General features: G+C 49.7%; 8 protein-coding genes across 8 annotated transcripts; 3 read left to right on the forward strand and 5 right to left on the reverse strand.

Annotated features, from left to right (window-relative positions):
• Position 1: 1 nt before the first annotated feature.
• On the reverse strand, positions 2-301 carry N7489_002097 (uncharacterized protein; the record flags this gene model as incomplete). The annotated part of the gene is made up of 1 exon (XM_056707852.1): positions 2-301. One exon carries the CDS (start codon positions 299-301, stop codon positions 2-4), a length of 300 nt encoding a protein of 99 aa, XP_056572154.1.
• Positions 302-1657: 1356 nt separating this feature from the next.
• On the reverse strand, positions 1658-3201 carry N7489_002098 (DHHC family palmitoyltransferase; the record flags this gene model as incomplete). Its single annotated transcript, XM_056707853.1, has 5 exons — positions 1658-2213; positions 2269-2309; positions 2373-2496; positions 2549-3029; positions 3090-3201. 5 exons carry the CDS (start codon positions 3199-3201, stop codon positions 1658-1660), a joined length of 1314 nt encoding a protein of 437 aa, XP_056572155.1.
• A 1437-nt stretch (positions 3202-4638) lies between these two features.
• Positions 4639-5085, forward strand: N7489_002099 (uncharacterized protein; the record flags this gene model as incomplete). The annotated part of the gene is made up of 1 exon (XM_056707854.1): positions 4639-5085. One exon carries the CDS (start codon positions 4639-4641, stop codon positions 5083-5085), a length of 447 nt encoding a protein of 148 aa, XP_056572156.1.
• A 2473-nt stretch (positions 5086-7558) lies between these two features.
• On the reverse strand, positions 7559-11055 carry N7489_002100 (uncharacterized protein; the record flags this gene model as incomplete). Its single annotated transcript, XM_056707855.1, has 5 exons — positions 7559-7776; positions 7962-8202; positions 8262-8953; positions 9064-10419; positions 10482-11055. The coding sequence occupies 5 exons, from the start codon at positions 11053-11055 to the stop codon at positions 7559-7561; spliced, it is 3081 nt and encodes a 1026-aa protein (XP_056572157.1).
• Positions 11056-11700: 645 nt separating this feature from the next.
• Positions 11701-19066, forward strand: N7489_002101 (type II myosin; the record flags this gene model as incomplete). Its single annotated transcript, XM_056707856.1, has 4 exons — positions 11701-12132; positions 12183-12326; positions 12387-18566; positions 18626-19066. The coding sequence occupies 4 exons, from the start codon at positions 11701-11703 to the stop codon at positions 19064-19066; spliced, it is 7197 nt and encodes a 2398-aa protein (XP_056572158.1).
• A 986-nt stretch (positions 19067-20052) lies between these two features.
• On the forward strand, positions 20053-20898 carry N7489_002102 (pre-mRNA-splicing factor ISY1; the record flags this gene model as incomplete). Its single annotated transcript, XM_056707857.1, has 2 exons — positions 20053-20055; positions 20149-20898. The coding sequence occupies 2 exons, from the start codon at positions 20053-20055 to the stop codon at positions 20896-20898; spliced, it is 753 nt and encodes a 250-aa protein (XP_056572159.1).
• A 169-nt stretch (positions 20899-21067) lies between these two features.
• Positions 21068-22159, reverse strand: N7489_002103 (putative GTPase MTG1; the record flags this gene model as incomplete). The annotated part of the gene is made up of 2 exons (XM_056707858.1): positions 21068-21823; positions 21896-22159. The coding sequence occupies 2 exons, from the start codon at positions 22157-22159 to the stop codon at positions 21068-21070; spliced, it is 1020 nt and encodes a 339-aa protein (XP_056572160.1).
• Positions 22160-23917: 1758 nt separating this feature from the next.
• On the reverse strand, positions 23918-24920 carry N7489_002104 (acetate uptake transporter family protein; the record flags this gene model as incomplete). Its single annotated transcript, XM_056707859.1, has 3 exons — positions 23918-24232; positions 24312-24474; positions 24559-24920. The coding sequence occupies 3 exons, from the start codon at positions 24918-24920 to the stop codon at positions 23918-23920; spliced, it is 840 nt and encodes a 279-aa protein (XP_056572161.1).
• Between the last annotated feature and the right edge of the window lie 1171 nt (positions 24921-26091).

A 26091-nucleotide genomic window follows, 5' to 3' on the forward strand; every position in this document is an offset into this window, starting at 1 on the left:
ATCAAATAGACGGGCGTGCCGCCACGCTGTTTCTCTCGCTCTGGCTGGTTGGTTTCGCTTCCGCTTCACCGCTGCTTAAGCACTGCCGGCTACTGTTTTCTGCGTCTCTTTGCCCGCCGGGTATTCTGTTCCCTGTGCTTGTGATTTTGACTCTGTGGTCATGGCTCTTTGATGGGTTGAGTCGCGCCTTTTCACCTTGGGTTCCAAACTGGGCTTCTATGCCTGGGCTTTTGGTGCTGTAATAGGAGCCCTGGTTATGGGCGTCTGTGTCGATACTGGGATATAAAAGATTGTTGGCCATGGCTGGTTCGGCGGCCTTCTCACACTGCTTCATACAATCAGACTTCGAATTGGCTTGGTATAACTCTATCTATAGTTCAAAACCCTCACGCAACTCGTTCAAAAGCTTTAAGATATTCCAGATCAACACCTCAGAGATTAAAATATCTTCTCCAATTGTCTGTTCATCCGTTCGACACCTGAAGTCACTATGTCTGCTTACGCCATATCCAACAACTTCCCGAATACCCAGACCGACAGCGAAGGGCAAAGTTCAACCCATCCCTTGCACGGCTGGCATTTGGCCCAGCCTAACCATCCCTGTGATGCCGACGTCATGAGCAGCCCGCTGATATATCGTGCACAACCAATTCTGGCTCCGTATCTGGATACCATATCCGTGCTCACGCCCGACTACCTTTCTACCGGCGCTCCAAGACTGGTGCCACAATGGTGGAGGTGCTGTGGGTGCAGCAACTTGGTCAATCCGAGTCTAGCATCGGAGAAGTGCCCGATTTGCTCGCATTCTGAGTGCGGGAATTGTAGCACAGAGACCGTTCCCTAGACTTGGATGGATTGTGCGGGAGCTTGTTACGTTTGGGGTGTTTGGGTTACTTATTTTCTTATTTCTTTTTTTCCTTTTATGTTTTTCGTATCTCTTGTTTCTTGTCTCTTTTGTTTGTTCTCGTGAGACATTGAGGGTGTTGGACGATATACTATAGACGACTGCCTCTTGCTGAGCCTGGATAACGTTCGGACACGGTGTCGATAATACGCGCGAGTCCGCCTGTCCAAACGGAAGCCACGTGGGTCGGAGAAAGTTATATAAAAGGTATAGATATGTAGTTATTTGTTCAGAATCAAGAAATCCCCTAGGATCCCCTAGGATATATATCCCATCTGACACGTACGTAAAGGGTGCCATATCATACTTAAGAGACTTCATAGGTGCTCTCTCATTCCAAGCTAGCCGTAATTCTATTCCCGAAGGCGATGGATGGTTAATGGTCTCTCGAAACGTGGTTGGACGTTATTGAATATTGGAGCCAGTAAAGCCAAGATAAACGCCCTGAACATGTGGAATGCGCCGGAAGAACATAATTTTTCCCAACCTCTTCCTTGATCTACATATGTAGTTATCTGCTATCCAAGTTCCTAGATCAATGGTCAATGAAATACCGACCTCGGGAGGCCCGTACGTAATAGCGACGACATTCAGCCCTACGTTGCCCGGCGAGGGGGCTTCAGCTTATCGGAGCATAAACCAACCTACTACAGCCACCTGGGCAGGCTAGGCCAATAGTGTATATTGTGGAGACATATTGCATTAACTATGGACGTATCCAAAACATGCCCAAAGCACACCAAGCGCCCCGAACTATTGCTCGCTAGGAGATTTTTCCCGGTGGCTTTGCCCCGAATGTGGGGACCTCGGAACAGCAGCCCCGTTCTCGGGCGACGAGGCCAGTCCAGCCTCCTGCCGCAAGCGGGTCACAACGGGTCCCAGGGCATAATGGCTCTCCATGCTACTGTGGTCAGCACATGGGCTATGTTTGATCGGCAGCAGCCAATCGAAGACAGTGTATCCCATGACCTGCTGGAGATTTTTCAATGGGCTGCCCAGGTCGAAGGGATTCTCGCCCGGCAGAGTGTGGAGGATGGCGAAGACATGGCGTTCGCCTGGGGAGGGGTTTGTTGTTTGCGGCTGGGTTGGAGAGGATGGCGGTTGTATTGGGTAGGACACCATGCGGTATGTTGGCGCCCAGGGGGACTCGGCTGCCCAGAGTCGATCGAGGAGGTATTCTGGAACGCGGATAGCCAGGGTCCAGACGTGGGTGCGCCGGTTGAGGTTTTCGATTGTTGTAATGTTGAAGATGCCCATTTGAACCGAGCTCAGGGTCATTCCGGCGGCGAAGAAGGCAAAAAGGCCGCTCCTGGTGGTTTTCGTCAGACTTAATGAATTTCCTAGTATCCTGTGGGTGCACTTACAGTCCAATGCAGACACACCAATGGGGGTTTACTCCTCCGGTCTGGTTGTAAGGTCAGTAACAAGCATATCGGTGAGTTGACACAGCGGCTGGTGGAAGGCTTACCTGGCGTCGGATCTCCGCTGTAAAATAAGCAGACACTATGAGTGCAAAGGTACAGAATATGCAAGTATAAGCAACGAATTGAATGAAGAATTTGAACGATGTCTCCGACACCACGCCTCCAACCCTGCATTCTGTCAGCTGGATACTGGGCCTGCGGTAGAGTGTTACCATCATACCAAGGACAAAAGTGGTCCATTTTGCGCACACAACGACCCAACTCGCGGCAGTGGTGCGCCCTATCTGTCTTGTACTGACAGCACGTAGTGCACCAATGTGGCCGGCCATCCTCCTGGCAGACGAAAACATCTCTTGTGTAAAAGCTCTCCAGCCCAAAATCTGACTGAAATGCGGTGCCTACAGCAGTGGAGTTCGAGCCTCTCTCCACATCCGCGTCTGCCTGGTTTGTCTTCTCCGGATCGGGTTTGCGCGTGCGTTTCTTCCCACGATGGCGCTTCGATTGCTTTGCGTTCTCGTCATCTGCCACTTTTTGTTCACCGAGGGGAAGGTATCCGGGATTCCACAGGACTTGATAATAAAGTTGCAAATATGAAACGACCATGGGGATTAAGAGAACGTAATAGATCGCGATGATCGCGGCGCCGGCGCCGACTCGGGGGCCTCGGTTATAGGAGGGTAACGGATGAATTAGATAGTCGACTTGGTTTCACTCTGTTAGTTTCTTGGTCAAGACCCTCGGCAAGTTTCGGGAAAACTCACTGCATAATGGTTTCGTGACCGCATAGGAAGCGTATATCACAACGCCGAGTAACACAGGCGGAATGAGCCTGGATACCACGACGTTGGCGCGCTTCTGCGCGGAAGACGCCATATATACCGAGTCAATACGGCGATATCAAATGCATGAATGTAATAGGTAATGAGGTAACCTTGGAATGAATACCCGTGGACCCATGCACGGATCGAGTAGTAGCCTGGAGGGAAGTCGTTGGATCAAACAGTGCAAACCTGACATAATCGGAGCTAGGCGCCCGTGGTCCCTGGGGTTCGTTCGTCCGGGTCCCATGGATCGGGGAATCGGGAGAACCTTGAAACTCCCTGGGAATATTCCAAGCTCTTTTCTCCAACCTCAGCTACTATGTTGACACGGGAAATGTCGGGCCTACCATTACTAATTCTATATTTCTCAGCTGCGACCGTCAGATAGGGCCGAATGAGAAATGTCAGATCACCTCATAGTCTAATCTTCTTTTAGATCTTGACGGTGCTACGGTCTGTATTCGATAGAACTCGATATAGTATCTGGAAAAGGCACATGGCATGGAATTTGCGCGGGTCCCCGGGTGAGAATTTAAATTAGAAATCAGCCTTCGTGTTTCACAGCATCTCGTAATCTGTAAATTGTAAGTAGCACCCAAAAAAAGTCCAAACCAACAATGATGAAACGGGATTTTTGATTTTTTGTTCATATTCAGGTGTCAGAAATCAACAACTGGGTGACTTAGGCAACACTGCGAAGGGCGCGGAACACCTGACTCGATGACTCTTCATTTTGCTTTACGAAGCAGCCGGTGCCTGGAAAACCAGGAAAGAGTGGAGTATATCGCACGTCGTAGAAGCCAATTGAGCGAGTTCATTTACCAAGGCATCAATGTCATGAGGAATTCGAGTTTATGACGCTGAAATGTAGACCGTTAGTTCGGGGCACCCGAGTCACCAGAACCCGTTGAGCGCCCATACATTCTCCCGGGTAAGCCAGCCCATTCGAGACGGTGTGAGCATTTGCTTAGCCCTGGAATAGTGGGCCCGTTTTGAGTCAAAACACCACCTGGGCAGGTCTTTAGAGATGATTCATAGATTCCTCACATTCTAGGCGCAACTGTGGTGCCCTGGGGCAATCACAGAGCCCCGGACTACACTAAGCCACTCCCTTGGGCAACCCATCACGCCGGATGATGTGCAACTAAGGTCAACTTTCACCCATCGCCCCAATGACTGCCCGGGTAACTAATTTGGCCTTAACCCGATGTGGATCTCTCGCAAGGCAGCCTGGGCTGTTGACTGTTCGAGGAACGCTGCCTTGCGGTTCTGGTTTCTGCTTCTATTACATCTTATTCTAATTTCTTCACGGTATATAGTATCCATAAATCCTGCTTTAAATCTAATTCCATTCTCAAACTCAATCAGCACATCCAAGTATCAGTCCGGACTCTTTCCCGTTCTACAACAATAAAGAACTCGACTCTGCTTTCCAGATTCTTCCATCCTGTCTCTGATATCAATCCAATCTATCCAACCCATAACATCAATGACTTCTTTGTGGTACTGCTGCGGCTGCAACTTTGGCCCTCACAACTCGTCTCTCTACGACGCCTGCATCCAGTGTGGAAAACTCCGTTGCGCTCGCTGCGTTGACGAGAAGATCTCCGACAACATGAGCATCCACTCCCACTCTCACAGCTCCAACCCAGTCTCTGCATACCCAACTGCCATCGCCACGCACACACCTCGCACTCCAACCTTGACGACCGCAGCCACGTCCATCGTCGTACCAGAGCTCCCCGGTCTACGGCCTCTACCACGGGTCGACTGCACAGGCATATCGCCAGCCTCGCTACCTGGAACCAGGCACAATATGGCGACCTACATGTACATCTGCTGTGCATGCGGAGATGGGCCTAAGATCTACAATCATCAGCCCCAGTGCGTGATGTGCAGCCACACGGCCTGCTCCAGCTGCAATTATGTGAAGTGAGACTTTTTGAAACGCCTTCTCGCGGGCCGAGACAAGGTACTACGAGTACAATGGTAAGTGACTCCGATGCTCACTCAGCATTTCGGTGGTTCTTGAAGCTGACGGCTCGGCATAGTGATTCCGAACTCTGTTGCTTTTTCTTTTTGGATGATTTTCATTTTGTTTCTGGAATGTTTTTTTTTTGTTATGCAAAGCGGGTCATGGGTCATGAGCACATGCATATATCCTGGTGTAATGCTTTTCATTTTCATTTTTTGTTAGACTAGAATTTTGTATACTTGCGGTTTCCTGATTTGGTTTAGCGCAAGACCGGGGCTGGATTCCCCGGGTCTGCCTTGTTTCATTTCCAATCCGATTCTCATTTTGATATCAACTCTCTTTTTTTGGCTTAGTATAGCATCAATGTGACTATTATCGAATACTCTTTCTATTTTAAACGCCAAGCAGTAGAGTCATGATCTTCACGACGTGCAGCAAACCCCCGGTCCTGAGCCTCACGGGCACGGCCTTGAATTATCATGGTTGGTTGGAATAATTTGCGGCTCGGCCAAAAATGGACCCCGCTATATGCTGAGTGATGTATGCAGGCCAAGATGAACTAGTCTGTGTCCTGTTCTTGTTACCGCTCCTTGAGCCTGCTATCTGCAGCAACAGCCCTATGGCCCATACTGAAAGAAGCGGTCTTGGTACTCGGATGCTAACACACGCGAGGTCTATTAACCTTCGTTCTCCGCTTCTTTGACCTTTTTGCCCTTCCTTTTTACTTTTCTTACTCTGTAGTTCTTTACTTGTTTACGGGCTTATTTCTTTGCTCTGACATAGGCTCAGCCCCCCTATGGCATGATCTATGATGTTATCCCCATTTCCTCCATACCCTCCCTACTATGTCATTGTAGCCCCCACCTACTTTTATTGACGTTGAGGCTGTGCTGGACTGTGCGCCCCGGAACGGGTCTTGGCTTTTTCCCTCTATGCCCAAGTGGGCTTGTTGTCCCACCCGGGGACTCTTGCATGTTGTATACAACATATGTTGTGCTGTAAATTCGCGTGGACTTACAATATCCACAACTCATCCCGCCTACTAGCATTTTTCTTGATTTCCTTCCGTTTATGTTTGCCCGGTCGCTGACTTCGCTCACGGGCGTTGGGCACCATACCTTGGCATCTATATAGACGGACGAACTCCGTACACAATATCAATACAAAACGAGGAACAGAACCGAAAGCGAGGAAGCCCCGGGCCAATCAGCAAGAATCTGTTGAATCCAAGACATCCGGTCCGCTGGTCTGCCTTGCCCTGACTCAACTCGTATAGTTCTGTTGCGGAATAGGAAAAATGTCATGGTTACATTGTTTTTAGCAGTTACAATATTGAATATCATTAAGCTCACTGTATACACTCTATCGTCTTCAAATGTTTACTATTATTATCTCTGATTATCTAGTCACACCATCCCTGGCCCCCAATCTCCCCGACCGGATTCTGCACGCTATACTTAGCATCCACCGGCAGATCTTTTTTCTAGTTCTTACTGTGTATGTAGGGATAGTCCTTCCCCTGTTCTGGGTCTAGATTTGCCTTTTAGATTTGACTTCTTTTCATGCATTTCTCAGCTCAGATGGTGCGCGGCTGAAAATATATATCTGACATATATGGGTTGATGCGGGGTATCTGGCTAAGCTCTTTGCAGGAGGATAATATTATTTTATTTTCTGGCTCTATTCTTTTCGTTATGCATGAATGAGTCAATAATTTTAGCATGTCTTGTCTTTTAGATAGACAAGGATTATTTCGGATGGACTGACTCAGAGCTCATGCATAAACCTCCAGGGATTGGAATTGTGAGGTGATTGGTGCTTCTATTACTACCAAAGATACAAAATACAAAAAGACCAATTGGATAGGAAAAAAATACATATTGACTGATTGCTATGAATATGTTCTGCGAAAACCCGCCGAGATTCTAATGGTACAACCGCACCCTTCAGTTTGCAGATTAGCAGTAGCCAGAGCTCGGGGCTGAAACTGCCGAAACTGCCAAAGTTACGAGCAGCTGAGATGCAGACCCCCCACCCTTTTGTCGGGTCACTGGGCAGTGAAAGGCCCAGAACGTAGATTCAACAGAAAAGAAAAGAGGAAAGAAAAAAAAGGTGGCGCCAAGGAGCACGAGGCCCCCAATCGCGCAGATCAAATGCAATTGGAATGCAGGGAAGAAAACGCCGATCGGCTAATGATGCAGAAAAAAAGCCAGATCATGAACGCGAGAGCGTTGAAAAGAGGCAGTGGCATGGGATATTGTATTGAAAGGTGGCATCATGGCCATGGTGAAGATTGTCCGAGTCCATGTGGTGTGATGATGGTTTTTCCCCCGCCATCGAAAGAAACTTCGATGGTGGTGTTCACAAGACTGATGGAAGACAGCTCACCTGGATAGGACTCTGAAAGGGTCCAATGAATGTGGGTGGGAGAATGTTACAGGGACAAGACACGCGACGGGTCTTGGAGGAAGCGCCTACGGTATGCGGCTATCTCGGAGGCCACAGTGTTGAAATCTTTCACCTTGTCACGCCGTAAGTCGTTGATAATCTCTTTCAGACCAGCGACATATTTGTGTTTCTCTTCTTCGGTTTGACCCTCTTGGGCAGCGCCCATCTGGACGAGAATATTGTCGTCTGTCAAGGTTAACGGCTCTGTGGTCAGCATTCGAACAGGGTAAAAAGGAGATGGCAAATGGGTCGGAAGGAAAAGAAGCAGAAGCAGAAATTAAGGCAGTAGAGCAATAAACAGAAAGTAAAGACAGACTAGATAGTGCAATACGCCGGTGGGGGAGCTCGAGGACGAGGTGGAGTGTTGCAAGTTGTTCATGTCGACGCACCGCTTAGAGTCATGTCACGAAGATGCTGAAACTCGCAGGACCGGTCATTGCAGACACCCCCGGCCAACTCATATGGACACATGTATTTCATGGAATCAATATCATGACTGTAAGTTAGCGAGCGGTAGCCACTCGGAACGTCTTCGGTATAACGCGGGTGGTAGCGATAAGCCTTAAAGGTCCGCAGTGGGCTGGTGTACGGAGTGAATCTTTGCTCCGAAATGGGGGGCGATGCTTCAGTCTAGATAGGCGTTAGTAAAGGGTCACCAGAAACTCCTCTTAGAAGGGTTGTGTTCGTACGCCAGGAGCGCCAATCTGCAAATCCGACCGAGATAATGGTTCTGACACCTGAGACCTGCTGGTTAGTTCTCCATCAGCTTGAGTCAAGTCACACGATGGTGCCGAGACTGCTGTGTTTTCTACGAGACCGGAAAGAGGTGGGCTGAATGGAGGAGGGCTGTAACTCGAGCCTTCGGACTGTGCTTCAGCATCAGCATCAGGCTCTGGGGGCTCATAACCGTCGGACTCCGCAGACGCTTCACGCTGAGACTGTTCGCTAAGGTGACGTTGAGAAACGTATTCGTCGGCAGAAGTTGTACTAGGGTGTGTGATGGCAGAGGGCGAGCTCCGAGACGCAGATCGCTCTGAAGAGTCAATCTCCATAGATTCCGAGAATGAGGGCACAGGAGCAGTGTCGAGATCGGCTTGCGCTGGCGAGATAGCAGGTTCGTCCTCGCTCTCGCTGGACGAATCGGAACCGTCGCTGCTGCTGTCATCAGATTCTTGCATAGCTGACCCAGCAGAATCGGACTCGAATGAAGCCGATGTCTGTGCGGTGCTATCAATTACACCGTTTGCCACTTCGTCCGCATGAGCCTCTTCAAGCGATCCTCGGGTGGCAGCGCCTTCTGCTAGTGCGTCTAGCTGGGCAGCAGGGGTAACTGGCACGGTCGTATCAGGGTCGGCCGTCGTCGGCTTAGACTTGGAAAAATCTGGGTAATGGTTAGTTCGAACCAACAGTTTCGTCCCGAACATATTTCGAGAATGCTCATCGCACCAAGAAAAAGAGAGATATAGGAAAGGAAGATTGAAAAATTTTTACCTTCTTCAGAAGTAGCTGGGACCACACTCGATGGTCCACCGGATGATGATGTCCCAGAGTCATCCAGGGTTCGAGGTGACTGGGTTCGGCTGGCAGCGAGCTTCGATTTCCGTCGCAGCTCCAGTTCCGCAATCTTGCGGCGCATAGCTTGAATCTCCAGATCTTTAAGGCGAATGTCTCCTTGGTCGTTGAGACTAGAAGGCGCTTGTGGTGTAGCTGTTGAAGCCCGGGTGACAGGAGGATTAGATTGGATAATAGGCTTGACAACAGTCGAGGTCACTATCGGAGCTTGTTCCTGTTCTGGGCTCGAAGCCAAATCCATGTTGTCGTCCTCATCATCGCCATAGAGCGATTCGTCATCGCTGATTGCGATGATGAGTTTATCAGCAGGGTCGAACCGAGTCGCAGCTGGGTTAAAATGCTTCTTCGGAGGTGCAACTGGCTCGTCGAAATCGGAAGCCCGAGGCCGCTTGCGTTGGGTTGCCCGAGGCATCGCTGTTGAGTCAACATCGGTCACTTGTGCCGACTCAGAGGAAGGAGTTTCATGTGGCTCCTGCTTCAATCTAGTCATGAGAAGTCCCGGAAGCCCAGCAGGGCGACGATATTCAGGCACAGGAGGTCGAAGAGGGAGCGGGTGTTGAATAGCTGGCGCTGAAGGTTCTGACTGGGCCGATTTCTGGGTCTTCAGTAAAGTCTGCCTTTTGAGTTCTTCAATCCGTTGCCTTGCCAACTCCGTCTGGGCTTTGCTTTTCTCCTTCACGGCAGTTTCCTTTTGAACCGGACGTGTTTCATCGACTGATATCGTAGGTTGGGATTTCGCACTGCCAGTTGGTGAAGCCTCTTTGGATGTCGCCTTCGCAGCTTTTTCAGCTAGCATCCGGGCGATAAGTTCTTTTCGCTCTAAAGGCTTGCCAGCATTGGAAGGAGGGGCGGCGGACGGGGCAGAAGGTGGAGGCACTGGCAAATCGGCCTTTGTGACGCTGTGACTCTCCTTCGCTACCTGGGGCACCTCAGTTGGCTTGTTAGATCCTAATCCCTTGGCAGTAACTGCTGCAGCTGTCGCGGAGACCTTCTCAGGAACTGGTGGTCCTTGCACAGATGATGTGGTGACCTTGATTCCGACTTCTTCATAAAGGCGTCTCAAGATTATTGGGTTGATACCCTCTCCGACCAGCTCATCGTAGCGAATATTGTGGGGCGCCAAGCTAAGCAAAGCGCCTTGGGCTTGAATTCGTAGCTGCGCTGCTGATATCTGAGGTGGAGGGGCTGGAACAGTTGCAGGTGGGTCTTGCTGAGGCTGCATCGCATGGTGGACCATGCTTTCATCTGCCGAGACTGACAAAGGAGGGTTGTATGCTGCATGTAATTAGTCAAACAGAATCAAACACGGGGAGACATGGGGGTAATACGTGACCCACTACTCCTAGCAGACTGTGCGCTAGAAGATATGGTTTCCCCCTCTTCCAGGTCCAAATACTGGCGCGTAGCCTTACGCGTTGTCGGCTGTAGTGCCCTTTCATCCGATTCCTCACTAACTTCGCCTTCCTCACGATGATTATCTGGCTGAACTGGCGTATCTTTCAGATGTGCAGCTGGTGTGGATCGTTGGTTTGAGACATGTCTGTCTAAACCATGATATGGCACTGGGGGATCTGAGGACCCTGTTGGCATCGGGGGATAGCTCATCGGAGCAAACGGCATTGGAGGGAGAGGAGGTGGAAATTGTGACGCGTCGAAGTGGTTGAAGAAGGGGAACTGAGGCGGAATGAATGCTGAGTTTCCAGGACCGTTTGAACCTGGGATTCGCGAATTCGCATTCACGCTTGCCACGTTATAGTCGAAGGTCGGCCCAGGATTTGTCGGCGCTGGTTGGTGCATTTGAGAATAGTTTGAATTGATTGGAAAGTTCGGGGGAATCATCGAGGGGTATGCAGGAGGCCATTGCCGTGCATAGTGTGGATGGCCACCGTACGAGGGAGGTTGGTCAGACATGATGACGTCGTATGCAGGGGTGAAAGAGATGTATTCTCCACGGTGCTTAAAAGCGAAAGGCTGGAGTTGAAGAGAGGTTGCGATTCAAAGACCAGATCTCATGATGCCTTGGAGGATTAAGTAGGCTGGCAGGTACCGGTAGGTCTTCGGGAGAAGGATACGCAGAACTTGAATTTAGGAATCACAGAAGCGTGAGAATGATCTGATGGCGATCTAAAAGCAAGAAAGGGCTACGCGACTGCAAATGCCAGCTTGTAGAACAGAAAAGAGATGGATAGAGGTGTTGAACTCGACGAGAATCGAGATACGCGGGTCGTCTCCAAGGTCTAAGCGCCTTCATTGACAAAAATGATCGAGTATCTCACGTGATATATGCACGGGCCACCTGTGATCGGCGGGCGCCCGAGGAACGCAGAGTAAACAAACATCATGGAGATTGGGGTTCGTCACTTCGAACATCTTGCCTTTTCTTCCAACTTTTCGCCAACTTCACACTTGACTTGACTGTATTCTACTTGATTTCTTCTGTGTTGCTTGTCCTATTACACTCAACTACACTACACTTACAATTAGGATTGCGGAAATACCCTTGGCTATGATAACGACTGCTGCACTCAAATAATGTCCCATTGAGCTACGATCACCATGCTTCCCTCCCAGTTGAATGGCTCGCCAAAGCGTGCCAGTATATTTGCACGCCCATCGTCTTCACAAGGAACACATTCACCACAGGGGAGGCCCAAATCGGCCATCATCACACCGTCCCATGGGCTAGAGTCAGCGAGAGGTCATCTGCGCAACACATCCGTGTCACAGTTGTCGCCAACATTATCACTAAGCGGAAACCGGGAGCGATCGAATTCTGCAAAGAACAGTCCCTCCGGAACATTTGCGCCAAGCTTTATCAAATCCGAGGAACTACGACGGGGAGCGGATCAAATCCGCGGACTCGAAGGAGAAAATGACTTTTCAGGGAACAAATATGTGTGGTTACGAGACCCTCAAAAGGCCTTCATCCGGGGACTGGTTCTGGAGGAATCTGAAGGGCGGCTGTTGGTGCAGACAGACGATGGGGATGTATGAATGTAACCCCATTAAGAAAATATAGTGTGCTGACACTGGAATAGCAACGAGAACTAGATGCAGATCAAGTCGACAAAGTCAATCCTGCCAAGTTTGACAAGGCAGATGATATGGCAGAACTCACCCACCTGAACGAGGCGTCTGTGGTGCATAACCTGCACACCAGATATCAGTCAGACCTAATTTATGTTCGTCATACCCGAAAACATGCGCTAATCGCTATTGTGACCGAATTACTGACTGTATAGACTTATTCTGGACTTTTCCTGGTAACAATCAACCCGTACTGTCCCCTACCAATCTACACCAATGAGTACATCAAAATGTACAAGGGTCGGGGGAGAGAGGAAACCAGACCTCATATTTTCGCCATGGCAGATGAGGCCTTCCGGAATCTTGTTGAGGAGGGTCAAAATCAAAGCATCCTTGTAACTGGAGAGTCTGGTGCGGGCAAGACAGAAAATACGAAGAAGGTTATCCAGTACCTTGCTGCTGTCGCCACTTCCGATACGCCTTATGGCCGATCTGGAGCGAAGCAACTCACCGGCCTTTCGCAGCAGATCCTACGAGCCAACCCGATCCTCGAAGCCTTTGGTAACGCCCAAACGGTGCGAAACCACAACTCTTCCCGGTTCGGAAAGTTTATTCGCATCGAATTCTCTCGCTCAGGCCAAATTTCTGGAGCTTGGATTGATTGGTATCTGCTCGAGAAATCAAGAGTCGTCAAGCCTAACCCCAACGAGAGAAACTATCACGTTTTCTACCAGCTTCTTCAAGGCGCTGACCGCAAAACACGCGAGAAGCTTCTTCTATCGGACCTTCAGATCGAGGACTTTGCTTATACTAGAGATGGAAATGACTCCATCGTGGGCGTCTCTGACCAGGAAGAATGGAACTCGTTAATTGAAGCCTTCCATGTGATGGATTTCGACGAGGAGGATCAGCTATGTATCCTGCGGACTGTCGCTGCTGTCCTGCACCTGGGAAATGTGGGTGTCGGCAAAGCTAGTGTGCGCGCAGACCAAGCAGCTTTGGCACCTGAGGGATACTCTAGCGTGGAAAAAGCTTGCCACCTTCTTGGTATTGAAGCCGAAGATTTTGTCAAGGGTCTTTTACATCCACGCGTCAAGGCCGGCCGAGAATGGGTGGAGAAGGTCCAAACGCCAGAACAAGTCCGTATGGGCCTAGATGCCTTGTCCAAGGGTATCTATGAGCGCGGATTCGGAAATCTCGTCGATCGAATTAACGGCCAGCTTGGTCGGTCGATGGCCAGCGACGACAACTATTTCATTGGAGTCCTTGATATTGCTGGATTTGAGATTTTCGACAACAACGGTTTCGAGCAACTCTGCATCAACTACACGAACGAGAAACTTCAGCAATTCTTCAATCACCATATGTTTGTTCTTGAACAAGAAGAATATGCGAGGGAGCAGATTGAGTGGCAGTTCATCGACTTCGGGAAGGACCTGCAGCCAACTATTGACCTCATCGAGTTGACCAACCCCATTGGTATCTTCTCGTGTCTTGATGAGGATTGTGTGATGCCCAAGGCCACGGACAAATCATTCACGGAAAAGCTCCATGGCCTTTGGGACCGCAAGACTCCAAAGTACCGTGCGTCTCGTCTCAACCAGGGCTTTATTCTCACCCATTACGCCGCGGAAGTTGAGTACAACACAAGCGATTGGCTTGAGAAAAACAAGGACCCGCTCAACGACAACATTACACGCCTGTTGGCTGCCTCGAAAGCACCTCATGTAGCTCATCTGTTCTCGGACTGTGCGGATCCAGAGGAGGATGGTGGTGGCAACCACCCCAGAAGCCGTGTCAAGAAGGGCTTGTTCCGCACGGCTGCCCAAAGGCACAAGGAACAGCTATCTAATTTGATGGCTGAGCTCCACTCGACGCACCCTCATTTCGTCCGTTGTATCCTGCCTAATCATAAGAAGCGGCCAAAGATGCTGCACGCTCCATTGGTTTTGGATCAGCTGCGATGCAACGGTGTCCTGGAAGGCATTAGAATTGCTCGTACTGGATTTCCGAACCGCTTGCCATTCACGGAGTTCCGACAGCGTTATGAGGTTCTTTGCCAGAATATGCCGAAGGGTTACCTGGAGGGACAGAGTATCGCTCGCACTATGCTGGAAAAGCTCGGTATGGACCGTGGCTGGTACCGGGTTGGGCGCACCAAGGTTTTCTTCAGAGCAGGTGTTCTGGCCGATCTAGAAGAGCAACGTGACCAGCTCATCCGAACTATCATGACCAAGTTCCAGTCTGTGGCGCGAGGATTTGTCCAGCGTCGAATTTCTAACAAGCGACTCTACCGCGCAGAGGCAACCAGGATCATCCAGCAGAACTTCCACGCCTACCTAGAGTTGAAGGGGAGCCCGTGGTGGCGCATGTTCTCAAGAATGAAGCCCTTACTGGGGGACACAAGGAATGCTAAGGAAGTCAAAAAGCGTGATGAACAGATCCAACAACTCGAAGCCAAGATGAAACAGGATCTTGCCGACCGCAACAAACTGGACGAAGAAAGACGTCGGACGGAGATCGAGATTCAGAAGATACAACATACTTTGGAAAGTGAGCGTGCACTTGCCTTGGACAAGGAGGAGATTTTCAAGCGACTGCAAGACAGAGAGGGGGAGCTCGCTGACAAGCTTGCCGGTGCAATCGCAGACCAAGAAGGCCTTGAAGAGCAGCTGGATGAATTGGTCGATGCGAAGAGGAAAATCGACGACCAATTGCAACTCCGGATCACCCAGCTGGAACAGGCCGGTTTGATCATTCAGCAACTCGAGTCAGAAAAGAACAGTCTGCAATCTCAAGTTCAGGAACTTGACAGCAAGCTTTCTGAAACCGAGGCCCAGTTCTCTGGAAAGAATAGCCAAATTCAAGAATTGGGTCAAGAGATCAAGATGCTTCAAAGCCACGTCAGCTTGAAAGATCGTAAACTTCAAGATCTGGAGGCCAAATTGTTGAAAACCGACCAAGATCTTGATATCAAACTCGCAAACACTTCTAAGGAGCTCGACAAATCCAAGAAACAAATCCGAGACCTCTCCGAAGAGAACAGGTCAATTCGTCATGAGATTTCCGAACTCTCAAGTACTTCCACAGGCTACGAAGATCTCCTCCGTCGAAAGGAGAGCGAGATCGCTGTTCTTCGAAATGATGTTCAGAAGCACGAGGAAGAAAAGAGAAGCGTTGAGTCCGAGAAGAATTCACTTGCGGCACGCCACGACAACATGCAATCAAGACTCCGTGAGGTACAAGCGGAGAGAGATGCCATGCGCTCCGAACAGACTCAACTCCAACGGGAAGCCGCGAACCTCAAGAATCTGCTCGAGAATAAGAGATCCGAGGACGCGGAGGCCGGAGAGAGCAGAAAGTTGCTAGAGGAACAGGTTAATGACCTCAAGAGCCAGCTGTTTCAGGCTCAAGCCGACCTTAGTCGAGAGCGCCAGTCACGAGATGACGTGCAAATGCTGTCCGAACACAATCTTGCGCAGTTGACTCAGAAATATGAGACACTGAACGACTCTAAGATTACTATCGAGAAAGAGATGTACATCCAGCAAGATAGCCTGCGTCGTGCCACGGAGGCGCGACTTGCGGCGGAAACCACAAGGAAAGAACTGCAAAGCGAATTGATCAAGCTCCGTGAGAGGTTCACCGACGCCGAAACTGCTCGCATGAATGCCGAGGCTGAGATCGAACGCAAGATCATGAGTCAGGCCGAGGAGCGCATGACAAGTTCACGCAAGGACCTTGAGGAAAAGGCTCGCCGGCTTGAAGAGGTTGAAACAGAACGATCACACCTCTCAGCGCGGATCCAAGAGCTCACACACTCGATCTCTGAATCAGACAACTTCCGTCTGCGCCATGACCAACACAAGGAGCGCCTTGAACGAGAGCTCGTGACTCTCAGGGGCAGGTTAACGGCGTCCGAAAACGACAACAGGTCCCTTCTGACCAAGATTCAGCAAAAGAACCTTGACATCGCCCGATCAAACTCGAAGGCCAGTGATAGCAATCGACTCCGTTTGACCAATCTTCAGAAGGAGAAGGCCAGGCTCGACGAGGAGACCAAGAAATTGAGCCGTCAAGTGGAAGACTCCCAGGTCATGATCACCTCCTTGGAGAAGCAGAAAGAGAAGTTGTCATTGAGCTTGGAGGATTTGAATCATGAGGTCAATCGCGAACACAAGACCAGTCGTAATGCTGAAAAAGCCGCTTCAACAGCGAACTTGCAACTAGCAGAGGCCAATCGGAAGCTCGAAACCGAACGCCAACTTCGCAACCAGGCTCAGGCCAACACTCGTCAGACCCAGGGTGCTCTTGATAGAGCGAACAAGGAGATCGAGGACTTGCACCGCCAATTGATCCTATTGCACAAGGTCTTCGAGCCCGAGGCAACTGAACCCGCTCAATCCTGGGAGGCTGTCCAGCCACACCTCTCCAAGCAAGTTGACCTGGCTCAAGTCCTTGAAACTGTTCAGAACAAGCTCGGGGTCACCGAGGAGAAATACGCGAGAGCTGAGAGCCAGCTTGCTGAAATGCGCCGACGCCATGCGGATGAAATGAAGGAGCTCGACGCCAAATATTCATCCTCCAAGCGCGCTTTGCTTGAGGAGATTGACCAAAACGAAGTGACAAATAACCGTACTCCGGCTCATCTCAGAAAAAACTCCGACAATGCTGTTAAGAGATACTCTAACCCAACTACGCCCAATCGACGCTACAATGTCTTCGAAGCACCAAATGACTCCGCGCGGTCCGACCGAACAGTGGATACACAGGGCTACCAAAGGCGCATGGATACAGCCGCCGAGCTGGAAGAACTTCAGAATAAGCTCCAGATAACCGAGATGCAGAACAAGCACCTTCAGAGCCAGCTTGGACGCTCTACTCCCGCTGCGGATATTTGGCAGGATGACAGTCCTTCAATTCGTCGCATGCAGCTTCTCGAGCGCGAGAATGGCCGTCTTCACGACCAACTCGACGATTCTTCCAAGAAGGTTTCGTCCTTGGAGCGTAGCATCCGCTCCGGAGAATTATCCCTCCGCGACGTGCAAGCTAAATCACACGAAGAACTATACGACCTTATCAACTCCCAAGAGCAATCTAGGCGCTCACTCCTCAAGGTTCACAATGAAACTTTGAGTGAGTTTGGTGATGCCAAGGCTCACTTCGAAAAGTTGAAGCGCGCCAGAGCCACGTTAGAGGTTGAACTTCGTGATGCCCGGTCTGAGGCGCAAGAGCTGCAAGTTGGCAGAGAACAAGATGCAGTTAGCCGTAACCAGCTTCTTCAAGAATTTTCGGATCTCCAGATTCGCCTAGATGCCGAGTCGTCGAGGTCGGCTGATCTGGAATCAAGCCTCATGTTGTACAAGAGCCGCTCTGATGAGTACTTCAACAAGCTCGAGCAGGCCGAAATTGCAGTTATGAAGGCTTCACGCGCTGAGCAATTCGCCAAGTCCCAAGGCCAAGAAGCCGAAGAAACCTGTGCTCAGATTATGTCCGAGCGCAAGGAGATGGATGCGCTTGTTGAGGACTTGCAGCGACAGGCGCAGTCCCTCGAGGCTCGGATGGAGGACCAGGCTGCAGAGCTTCAAGGTGCCTTGCAGGCTAAGCAACGTCTCCAGAATGAACTCGAAGATTACCGCAACCAGCGCGCGATTGACCTGGAGGATAAGGAGACTTCGATGGAACAAACTCGACAAAAGTACCAAAGAGAATTCTCTACCCTCAACAATGAACTCGAGATGGAACGCGAGCGTGTCCTCAACGGGCGTGGAGAGACTGCGCGTCTACGTGAAGAATTGGAAGACCTTCGCAGCAAATGGGACAACGAAGTCCTTAATAGTTCGACATGGGCTAAGGAGAAATCGCGCATGGATGTCGTTTTGCAGGATGTGACCAACTCGCGTGACGAAGCTGTCAACGCACACAACGAGGCTCAGAGTAAGGTTGTTTCACTGCTGTCCCAGGTGCGCACCCTTCGAACCGCCGTTGAGGATGTTCAGGCAGAGCGTGATCTGCTTCTGAAGGACAAGAAGATGCTAGAAGGCCGACTGGCCGAAGCTGGTGAACGACTTGAGGACCTTGCTAAGGGTGAGAGTCCATCTATGCGAAACGCTGCCAGTATGGACCGAGAGCTTCTTGAGCTCAAGTCCAGAATTGCGCAGCAGGAAGATGTCTCTGCCGCTGCTGTTGGTAAGATGCGCCGCGCAGACGCCCTAGCAACTGAAATGCAGAAGGAGGTCACTGCTGAGCGGGAGGCCAATGCCCAACTCTTCAAGGACAAGGCGGCACTTGAGAAGCAGCTGAAGGAGGCACAACTCCGGTGTGTCGATCTTGAAACCAAGAGCTACTCCTCCGGTAGCCAAGATGTTCGCTTCTTGCATAAACGAATCAAGGAGGTAAGTTAAAATGGCTATACGCCCTACTTTTGTCACTTCATACTAACCTGGCCGATTAGCTTGAAACCCACCTGGAAGAACAGGAGAACAAGCACAGCTCTGAGCAGCGCTCTCTTCGTAATGTTGACCGCACTGTCAAGGACCTCCAAGCCCAGATTGACAGGCGGGATAAGATGAACGCCCAGTTGAATGACGATGTCAACAGAGCTCGGGACAAGATTGAGCGGCTCCTTCGCAACATTGAAGAACTCCAGCATAACGACTCGGACGCCCAGCTGCTGGCCCGCCGCGCCGAGCGAGATCTCCGCGAGGAGCGTGAGAAAGCATTGCGACTGGAGCGCGAGCTCGAGGGCTGGAAGGCGCTGCGCGTTGAGCGAGGCAGTACTATTGGGCGTGGTCCCGTAGCTTTCAGCGATGCTGGGAGCCGTCGCGGGAGTGCTGCTTATGGATCTAATGACATTCCCCAACGGCAACCCAGCAACACCAAGGGCTTTTTGTGAATAGGGCTTAAGCTATGTTTGGCAGGCTAATCCTGCTTGGAGTTGTAACATTAATTATGGATGGATGTTCTGTGTTAATGAGGTTTATTTGCATTTGGGAAAGGGATGTTCCAGTCTTTTTTTTTTCAGCTGGCCTTGGGCTTGTTCATATTGTTTGGAAGGCTAAGCTTTTATCCCTTGGTCTCTGTTTTCGGCGTTCATCCATGTCTCCGTTTTGTGTTCATGAGTAAATATGCTCCACGGGTGGACTAGGCTATCTACAATGATGAGAATGTAACAATTCATCAACCCTTCCATTTCATTTGTCTTCATTCTTCATCCTTCGACAACTTCCGGATTGCCTGACTATTATAAGGTAGGAAATCTTCGTGAGAGACAGCCCTACATAATCAACATAGTCTTCTTTATTCCCTTTCGCATTCTCGAGCCCAGAATCATCACCGTTAGAGCGCTACTTTGCCTCTAGAATGTGGAGCCGATGTAGGCACACTTTGTTAGCAAACTCTTGTTTCTCTATCGACTGCAATGCCGGTGACATTGACCATGTTCTTTAGATGAGATATTTCTTGACCATGCAGTACACTCGATATTATATTGATGTTTGTCACGTTGACATATACGTTCCAAGGTTGACATACAACATGGAGAAGGGAGAGGAGGCACATGGGTATGACGTACCCTGATGGCTGCGCATAAGACCATAGTACTGTTGATGGGTTATAGAAACTTTATCATTTTTTGAGCTGGATTTAAACAAATTACATATCCCAAAATAGCAACAAACCAGACACACAAGGCTGTTGCATGGTTGATCGATATTGATGATATGCGGAAAAAAGGCACGTGATATCCGCGCGGCAAGCGGCAATTAGCGCGCAACCTCACTTCAAGCTGTCAAAGCTCATGATTTCTTCTCCGGATTTCTTCCCAGCCAACGCCCACGATACCCGAAGAAGTCGGGTTGCTGACTTGGTCAATTCTTCACAATGGTGAGTTTCACCTGTCTCAGCTCGATCCACGAGGAAATCCCCATATCCGAGTCGAGTCACATTTTGCTAACCCAAGCCCCCGCTATGTAACAGGCACGCAACAGTGAAAAAGCGCAGTCGATGCTGTTCCGCTTCCGAGCGCAGCAAGCAGCCGACCTCGGAATCATTGATATTTCACGCACACGACGCCCCAAGGCGATCACATCCGTCGACAGTGTGCCAGTATGCGAGCGCTGGCGCGGACAAGTCGTTAAAGAAATTTCGCGCAAAGTATCACGCATCCACGTGCAAAGCCTGAGCGACTACCAAATCCGCGATCTCAACGATGAGATCAACAAGCTCATGCGCGAGAAATGGGCGTGGGAAATGCAAATCCGCAACCTGGGCGGACCGAACTACATGCGTGGATCGAACCGGCTTTACGATGACGAAGGGCGTGAGATCCCTGGTGGAGGGAGAGGCTATAAATATTACGGCCGTGCCAGGGAGTTACCGGGTGTCAAAGAAATGATCGAGGCTGCAATTACTCGCGCGAAGGGACCGGCGGAGGAAGAGGCTGTTTCTGGTCGTGGTGGAGATATTGCGACGAGGAAGGTTGATGCCAACTACTTCGGCTATGGTCTTGACGAGGAAGATGGCACGTTATTGGCGTATGAGAAGCAGAAGGAGAAGGAGTCTATTGAACACCTGCGCCATCAAGGAGAGGATGATGCTGAAGATGGTTGGCAATCTCTACCTGGTGATGCGGGCGACGGGGTGGAATGGAGACTTCCGACCATGGAAGAGGTCCAGGAAGAGCTTGTCGACAGGCGGCGCCGCCGTCTTCTGGACAAGATCTCTTGATCTAGACACTGCGTCCAATATTCCTTGCTTTCATTCATGTCCTTTGCTTGGGTTGGGCGTTACGGGTGCTTCTGCAAAATCTTCACATTTCAAGCATCATCCTCTGTTCGTAATGACATCATTATTATTTCCAAAATATCAACCAATATCCCCTTATATGTACAGTATGTTATAGATCGCTAGTTGCATGCGGTTTGTTCTTTCGAGTTGTCCTCTCCACTCTCAAGGCCTGCGTCATGCTCATGCGTGGTGTTTGCGTGGGATCCTCCCGTCGTTGTTCCTCTACTTTTAGGTCGTCCACCAAAAATCGCCCCAGCTCGCCTTGCCTCCACCTTTGTATAAACAGCAGCGCGGCCCCATCCATCATTGGCACTCCGCCCTTTGCGAGAAGGCCAGCTTGGCGCGCAAAACTTTCAATTAGCGGAGCCACATCATTCGTCGGTTCCGACCAGCGTTTATATACCGTCGGATCATTCAGGTTTATGTGATATAACAAGTAGTCCGCGAGGGTGATCGGTGAAATGACATTGTCCTTGACACAGCCACAGAGCGCCAGCTTCAGCATATTCTCCGCGTCTGGGACATACGGCATGAATACTCCCGGCGTGTCCAGAACGTAGACATGTGACCCGTTCTCGCGGTCAATAATTTTCACTTGCGTGGCTACCTTGCGCGTGATACCAGGCTGCTGTCCGGTCTTCAAAGCCTTTGCTTTGCCCGTGCCTGAGTTGCGCAGGTTGTTGATCAGTGTTGACTTGCCAACGTTAGGCATTCCGACAACTAACACTCGACAGCCTACTAACTTATCGGGAGCTTCAGCGTCGTTTCGAAGGTGTCTGATGATCTGGCTGACATCCTGGCGGGAGGATGAGCTGGTGAAGAACACGGCGCTCTTTGGATCGAAACTTTGCAATTTGCGTTCTGTCTGCGGCTGTGTTAGCTGATATCCAACAACAGCTTATTACCTGATTCCACGACAGACAAAAAGAATACTTACTGCTTTCTGGGCAGATGACTGGGGAATGCTTCCCAGATCTCTCTTGGTGTAGACGACCAGTCGTCGGATCTTGCCCAAAGCCTCTTCGAACATGGGGTTGATCGAAGTCACGGGAGCTCGGTAGTCACGACACTCGACAACGTAGTCGATAGTTGAGAGCATGCTCTTCATCTTGGTCAGACCAGCCCTGTGGTGTCCTAAGAAATAGGATCTCGGAATGGCCCCATAATGGGGGAATGCATTGCGCGGAACAAACTGGGCCATTGCAGCGCGTTGAAGGGAGAGTGTTGTTCAATCAGGTGAAATGCGTTTCATCTTAATCGGAGCAGTTGACAATCGGCCTCGACGGGCTGAATGATCGAAGAAATAAAATAGCTGGTCCGCGGAAGGCAACAAGAAAAAGCCCGTCAAAATGCCCAGGGCGGAAGGGCGGGCGGTGAGCACCAGACCAACGTGAATCATCCATGGACATTCTAAATGTACATTACTCACGATGGGCTTGGAATCTATAAACCAGAATGAATAAGCTTAAGCCTTCGTAAGCCTAATTCTCTGGTTTGCCGCCTGCATATGACGCCATGAGGCAGGCTATGCCGCAATAGTGTTCATCTCTTAGGGCTTCTATGAGCCCTGAGTTACATCCATTTTAGTTCGAACTTTATATTTTCTTCTTCCACGATCACAGCTTTCGTGTCTAATTCGCATATGATTTAAAGATAAAACCTAAGCTTGGAGGTTTTGTGAATCCTGCTGTAACAATTTGGGGCAAGTCTGATGTTCTCCGAGGCTGGCACTTTTGGCAGCCGAGCGCGCGTTCTTTCTACGATGTACGGTTCTGAAAATAGAGATTCAGACAACAGAAATAGTAGGCAGCCTTCATGAAAGTTTCGATGTTTCAGGCTCGAATTGCTTCGGTTTCGTGGACAGCACGCGCTGTCGAGTCGTACTCGGGAAGCAACACTGCAAACTCGATTTTCTGGAGGGAAAAGCATCGGCTATAAACGTATCCACTCGAGACGTAATATTGTCGAAACTGGGTTAGATGATGCCCGTTGGGGCGGATGTCAGAGAATGACTGGTTCCCCACGACTGGCCGCCATCTCTGGCAAAAACACGCGCAAGAGACGAGGTAATTTCCAGCTAAAAATGAAAATACCTGTACCAATGCTTCCTGGAAGGGACACCACGTTGTAAGATAGAAGCAAGATTGAGGTAAGAGCAAGTGAAAGTAATTGAAAGAAGAGGGAGAGAAGGGTGACGGAAAACGAAATCGTTGAGCAATTTTCCAAAGTCAGGGATCAACGGCTGACTACTGGGGAGGATCAAGAAGAGAAATCAGTTGCATTCAATCTAGGAAAGACCTGGAAAGCAAACAAGCAAGCAAGCAAAAGGCTCAGTCTGCCTAACACTAAGGCATCCATCTAGGATGGCATGGCCGCCACCATATGCCGCAACATACTTTGATGTACGCTCAGTTTATACTATGTACTATAACTATGGTACTTTCTCTCATGGATCTTTGACGATATCTGCCATGGATAATATCTTAGCTTTGATAATGAGGATGGCTATTCAAACATCTGTCCAAATAAAGCTATTCGCACAATTACTATAATAGATAACGCCGTTAATATTAGTCCCACTATTAACCTATATTGTAGGTATCAAGCATCGTTGGCCTGTGGGCGCCATCGACTAGAGTCGAAATAAGCATGGGAGTCTTCCAGGGATCCAAATTTGGGTAAACCTTATTTCATTGAGTTTTGATAATGAAAGGTCTCGCCAACTATAAGTAAGGCCCAGAGCTCTTGACTAGATGGACCGTGCCAAGCCTAAAACTTGGTACTTAGTACTTTTAGAATACAATCTTCTTATGTAGAACAATATAATCAAGTGCAGTCAAGATTCGAAAAAAAGCTTCACTTTGTATTTTGTCGCAAATCTATCAACGACGGGCAAACGGGCAAACGGACAAATCGTACGAGAAAACACATATTAACTTTTGCCGTTCTTAGTCTAAGATCATACTTCTTTAGCTTTAGCCCGATGAAGAGCAGCCGGAGACCAAGGGAAATGCCCAAGGGGAACCGTGAAGAACCCATTGCTGTGATTACAGATGCCAGCGAAGGCATTATACCAAGCCGAAAACGCAGCCAAAAGGCCAAAGACACCGCCTGCCTTCTGAACTGCAACAATAATCTCACCATGAGAGCTGCATTGAATGTGCGAGATGCCGAGTAAGAGGTAGTTCATGTCCAGGAAAAAGAACAGAGAGAACATCGCAAGGCTAGATCTCAGCGTGCACACGAGCATCAGTGTAGTGAAAATGAACCAGGCCTACATACCATGCTATTAGTAGATACCCCCCACCATGTGGTAGATTTGCTCGTGCCTGGATTTGATGGGAGTGGCTTACCAGCATGAACAGGCCCATCAATGTCTCATTCCGACATACTGAGTCTGCTATATTCTTTGTAGCATCGGCAGTATCGAAAGTCGAGATAAGAGAAAAAGTAATCCAATAGGCACCGTAGGAACAGAAGGATGTCGCTCCAAAAGTATTTCCAATAGCCATTTCCCTGCTCTTATTAGCTCTGGGTAATACACAAAATGAAGTAGCGGGATTTGGGATCTATATATAGGGTTGAGTTGATAGAACATACCACATGCCCGCCAACACCTGCGCTATGCCGCCATAATTCAAGGCAAGAGAAACACTGACACCAGCTGCCTGTATATCTCCCACATTGAGGTTGATGCAATTCGAAAGGAATGATGTGAGTGCAAATGCACATAGGCCTAGGGGAGCAGGATTGGCGATTTTCCGGATTTCAACAGGAGAAGACTGGAGCTCCTGTCTGGACGGTAGGCATGGCTCCGGGGTGCTTGGTTGGAGCAGAGAGTAGTCCTGACTGTACTGAGAGACTGCCGGGGAGCCAGGCTTGTCCTGTCTCCTCGGCTCGACGGGATGGTTTGATGCAGCTTCGGTCTTTCGGACCTCGGTGACGTTAATAATGTGCTCCATTAATAGTGTTATGATATGACAGAACCTGATTTTTCGTTGGTGGGAAGCCGGTTGGCCAAAGGCTAGAAATTGTAGGGGCAGTGGATGGTGAATGGCCAATGCAGATGGGAAGTATGTATATATAGTCTGGGCGTGGGTGATACATACCTTTCGAAAAAGTATTCGGCCCACTACCTTTAGAGCCCAAGCAAGCTAGTCCCTCTTCCTCGCCACATGCAGCGTGTTGAAAATCTCAACTTCGGGAAATATATACGGGGAAGTCCGCGAATGCCGTCACATGAGCTTTTTTTGGCGGGCTTCCGAGCCAGTCAGTGAAAGGATTTCCCGGCAATGGCCTATGCACAACACAGATCTTCGACTATACCGAGGGGTCGGATAATTAGAACCGAATAGAAGCCAGCTTACGCTCGGGTAGTCCCGCGAGAAGAAACTCAATCGTGTTGTCTACATTGGTGTGGGTGTTGGGCTCGTCTATGGGATGTTAAAGGTCTGTTTCCCGAAGGGAGCATTTTGCACGTTACTATTCGACTTGTCACCTGGTTCACTGCATTTCTGCTACTGTCGACTCTCTCGGGAAAAAAGACGGGGAGTAGTTATTACTCGCTAAAGGTACCTATGCCCGTTGTTGATGCCGGGATGGTCACTCGGAAGACGTCCAATGCATTCCGAGTCGACCTTGACACGGCCTTTCAAGCCAATAAGGAACGGTTGGAGTTCCCTCGTCTATATTATCCTGCTACCGACATGTCCAAAGTCCCAAATTGGCGGTGTTACGAATTGCTGCAGGAATGTACTTCCACCGGGATGCGGCGATTCCCGTACAACGTGATTTTTGTGACTAAAATACTTCCCCTTCGGGACCAGACTTACCAGCAAGGGAATGTGCAGGCTACAGGACTGGCAGTGCCATTCAGGATTGAAGAACATGCTGGAGAATTCTGATTGTTAGACATCACCCTGTTTGGTTTGGTCTGGCTAGATCTATATCATGCAGCAAGGTGGGCCCTCATGTGCGCATCGTACTGAATTTCTAACAAATCATTGCTACCCAGACAAAATAATCTAGGTTGGGTATCCTGGCTTTTTATAAACCCATCACATTACGCCGCAGTTCGTGAAAACAGAAGCAAATGCCCATTACCGTAACTTCGTTCCCAAAACGCCTCAGTTC

The sequence above is a fragment of the Penicillium chrysogenum genome, assembly GCF_028827035.1.
Source record: "Penicillium chrysogenum strain IBT 35668 chromosome Unknown utg000001l_segment0_segment0, whole genome shotgun sequence".
Taxonomy (NCBI): domain Eukaryota; kingdom Fungi; phylum Ascomycota; class Eurotiomycetes; order Eurotiales; family Aspergillaceae; genus Penicillium; species Penicillium chrysogenum.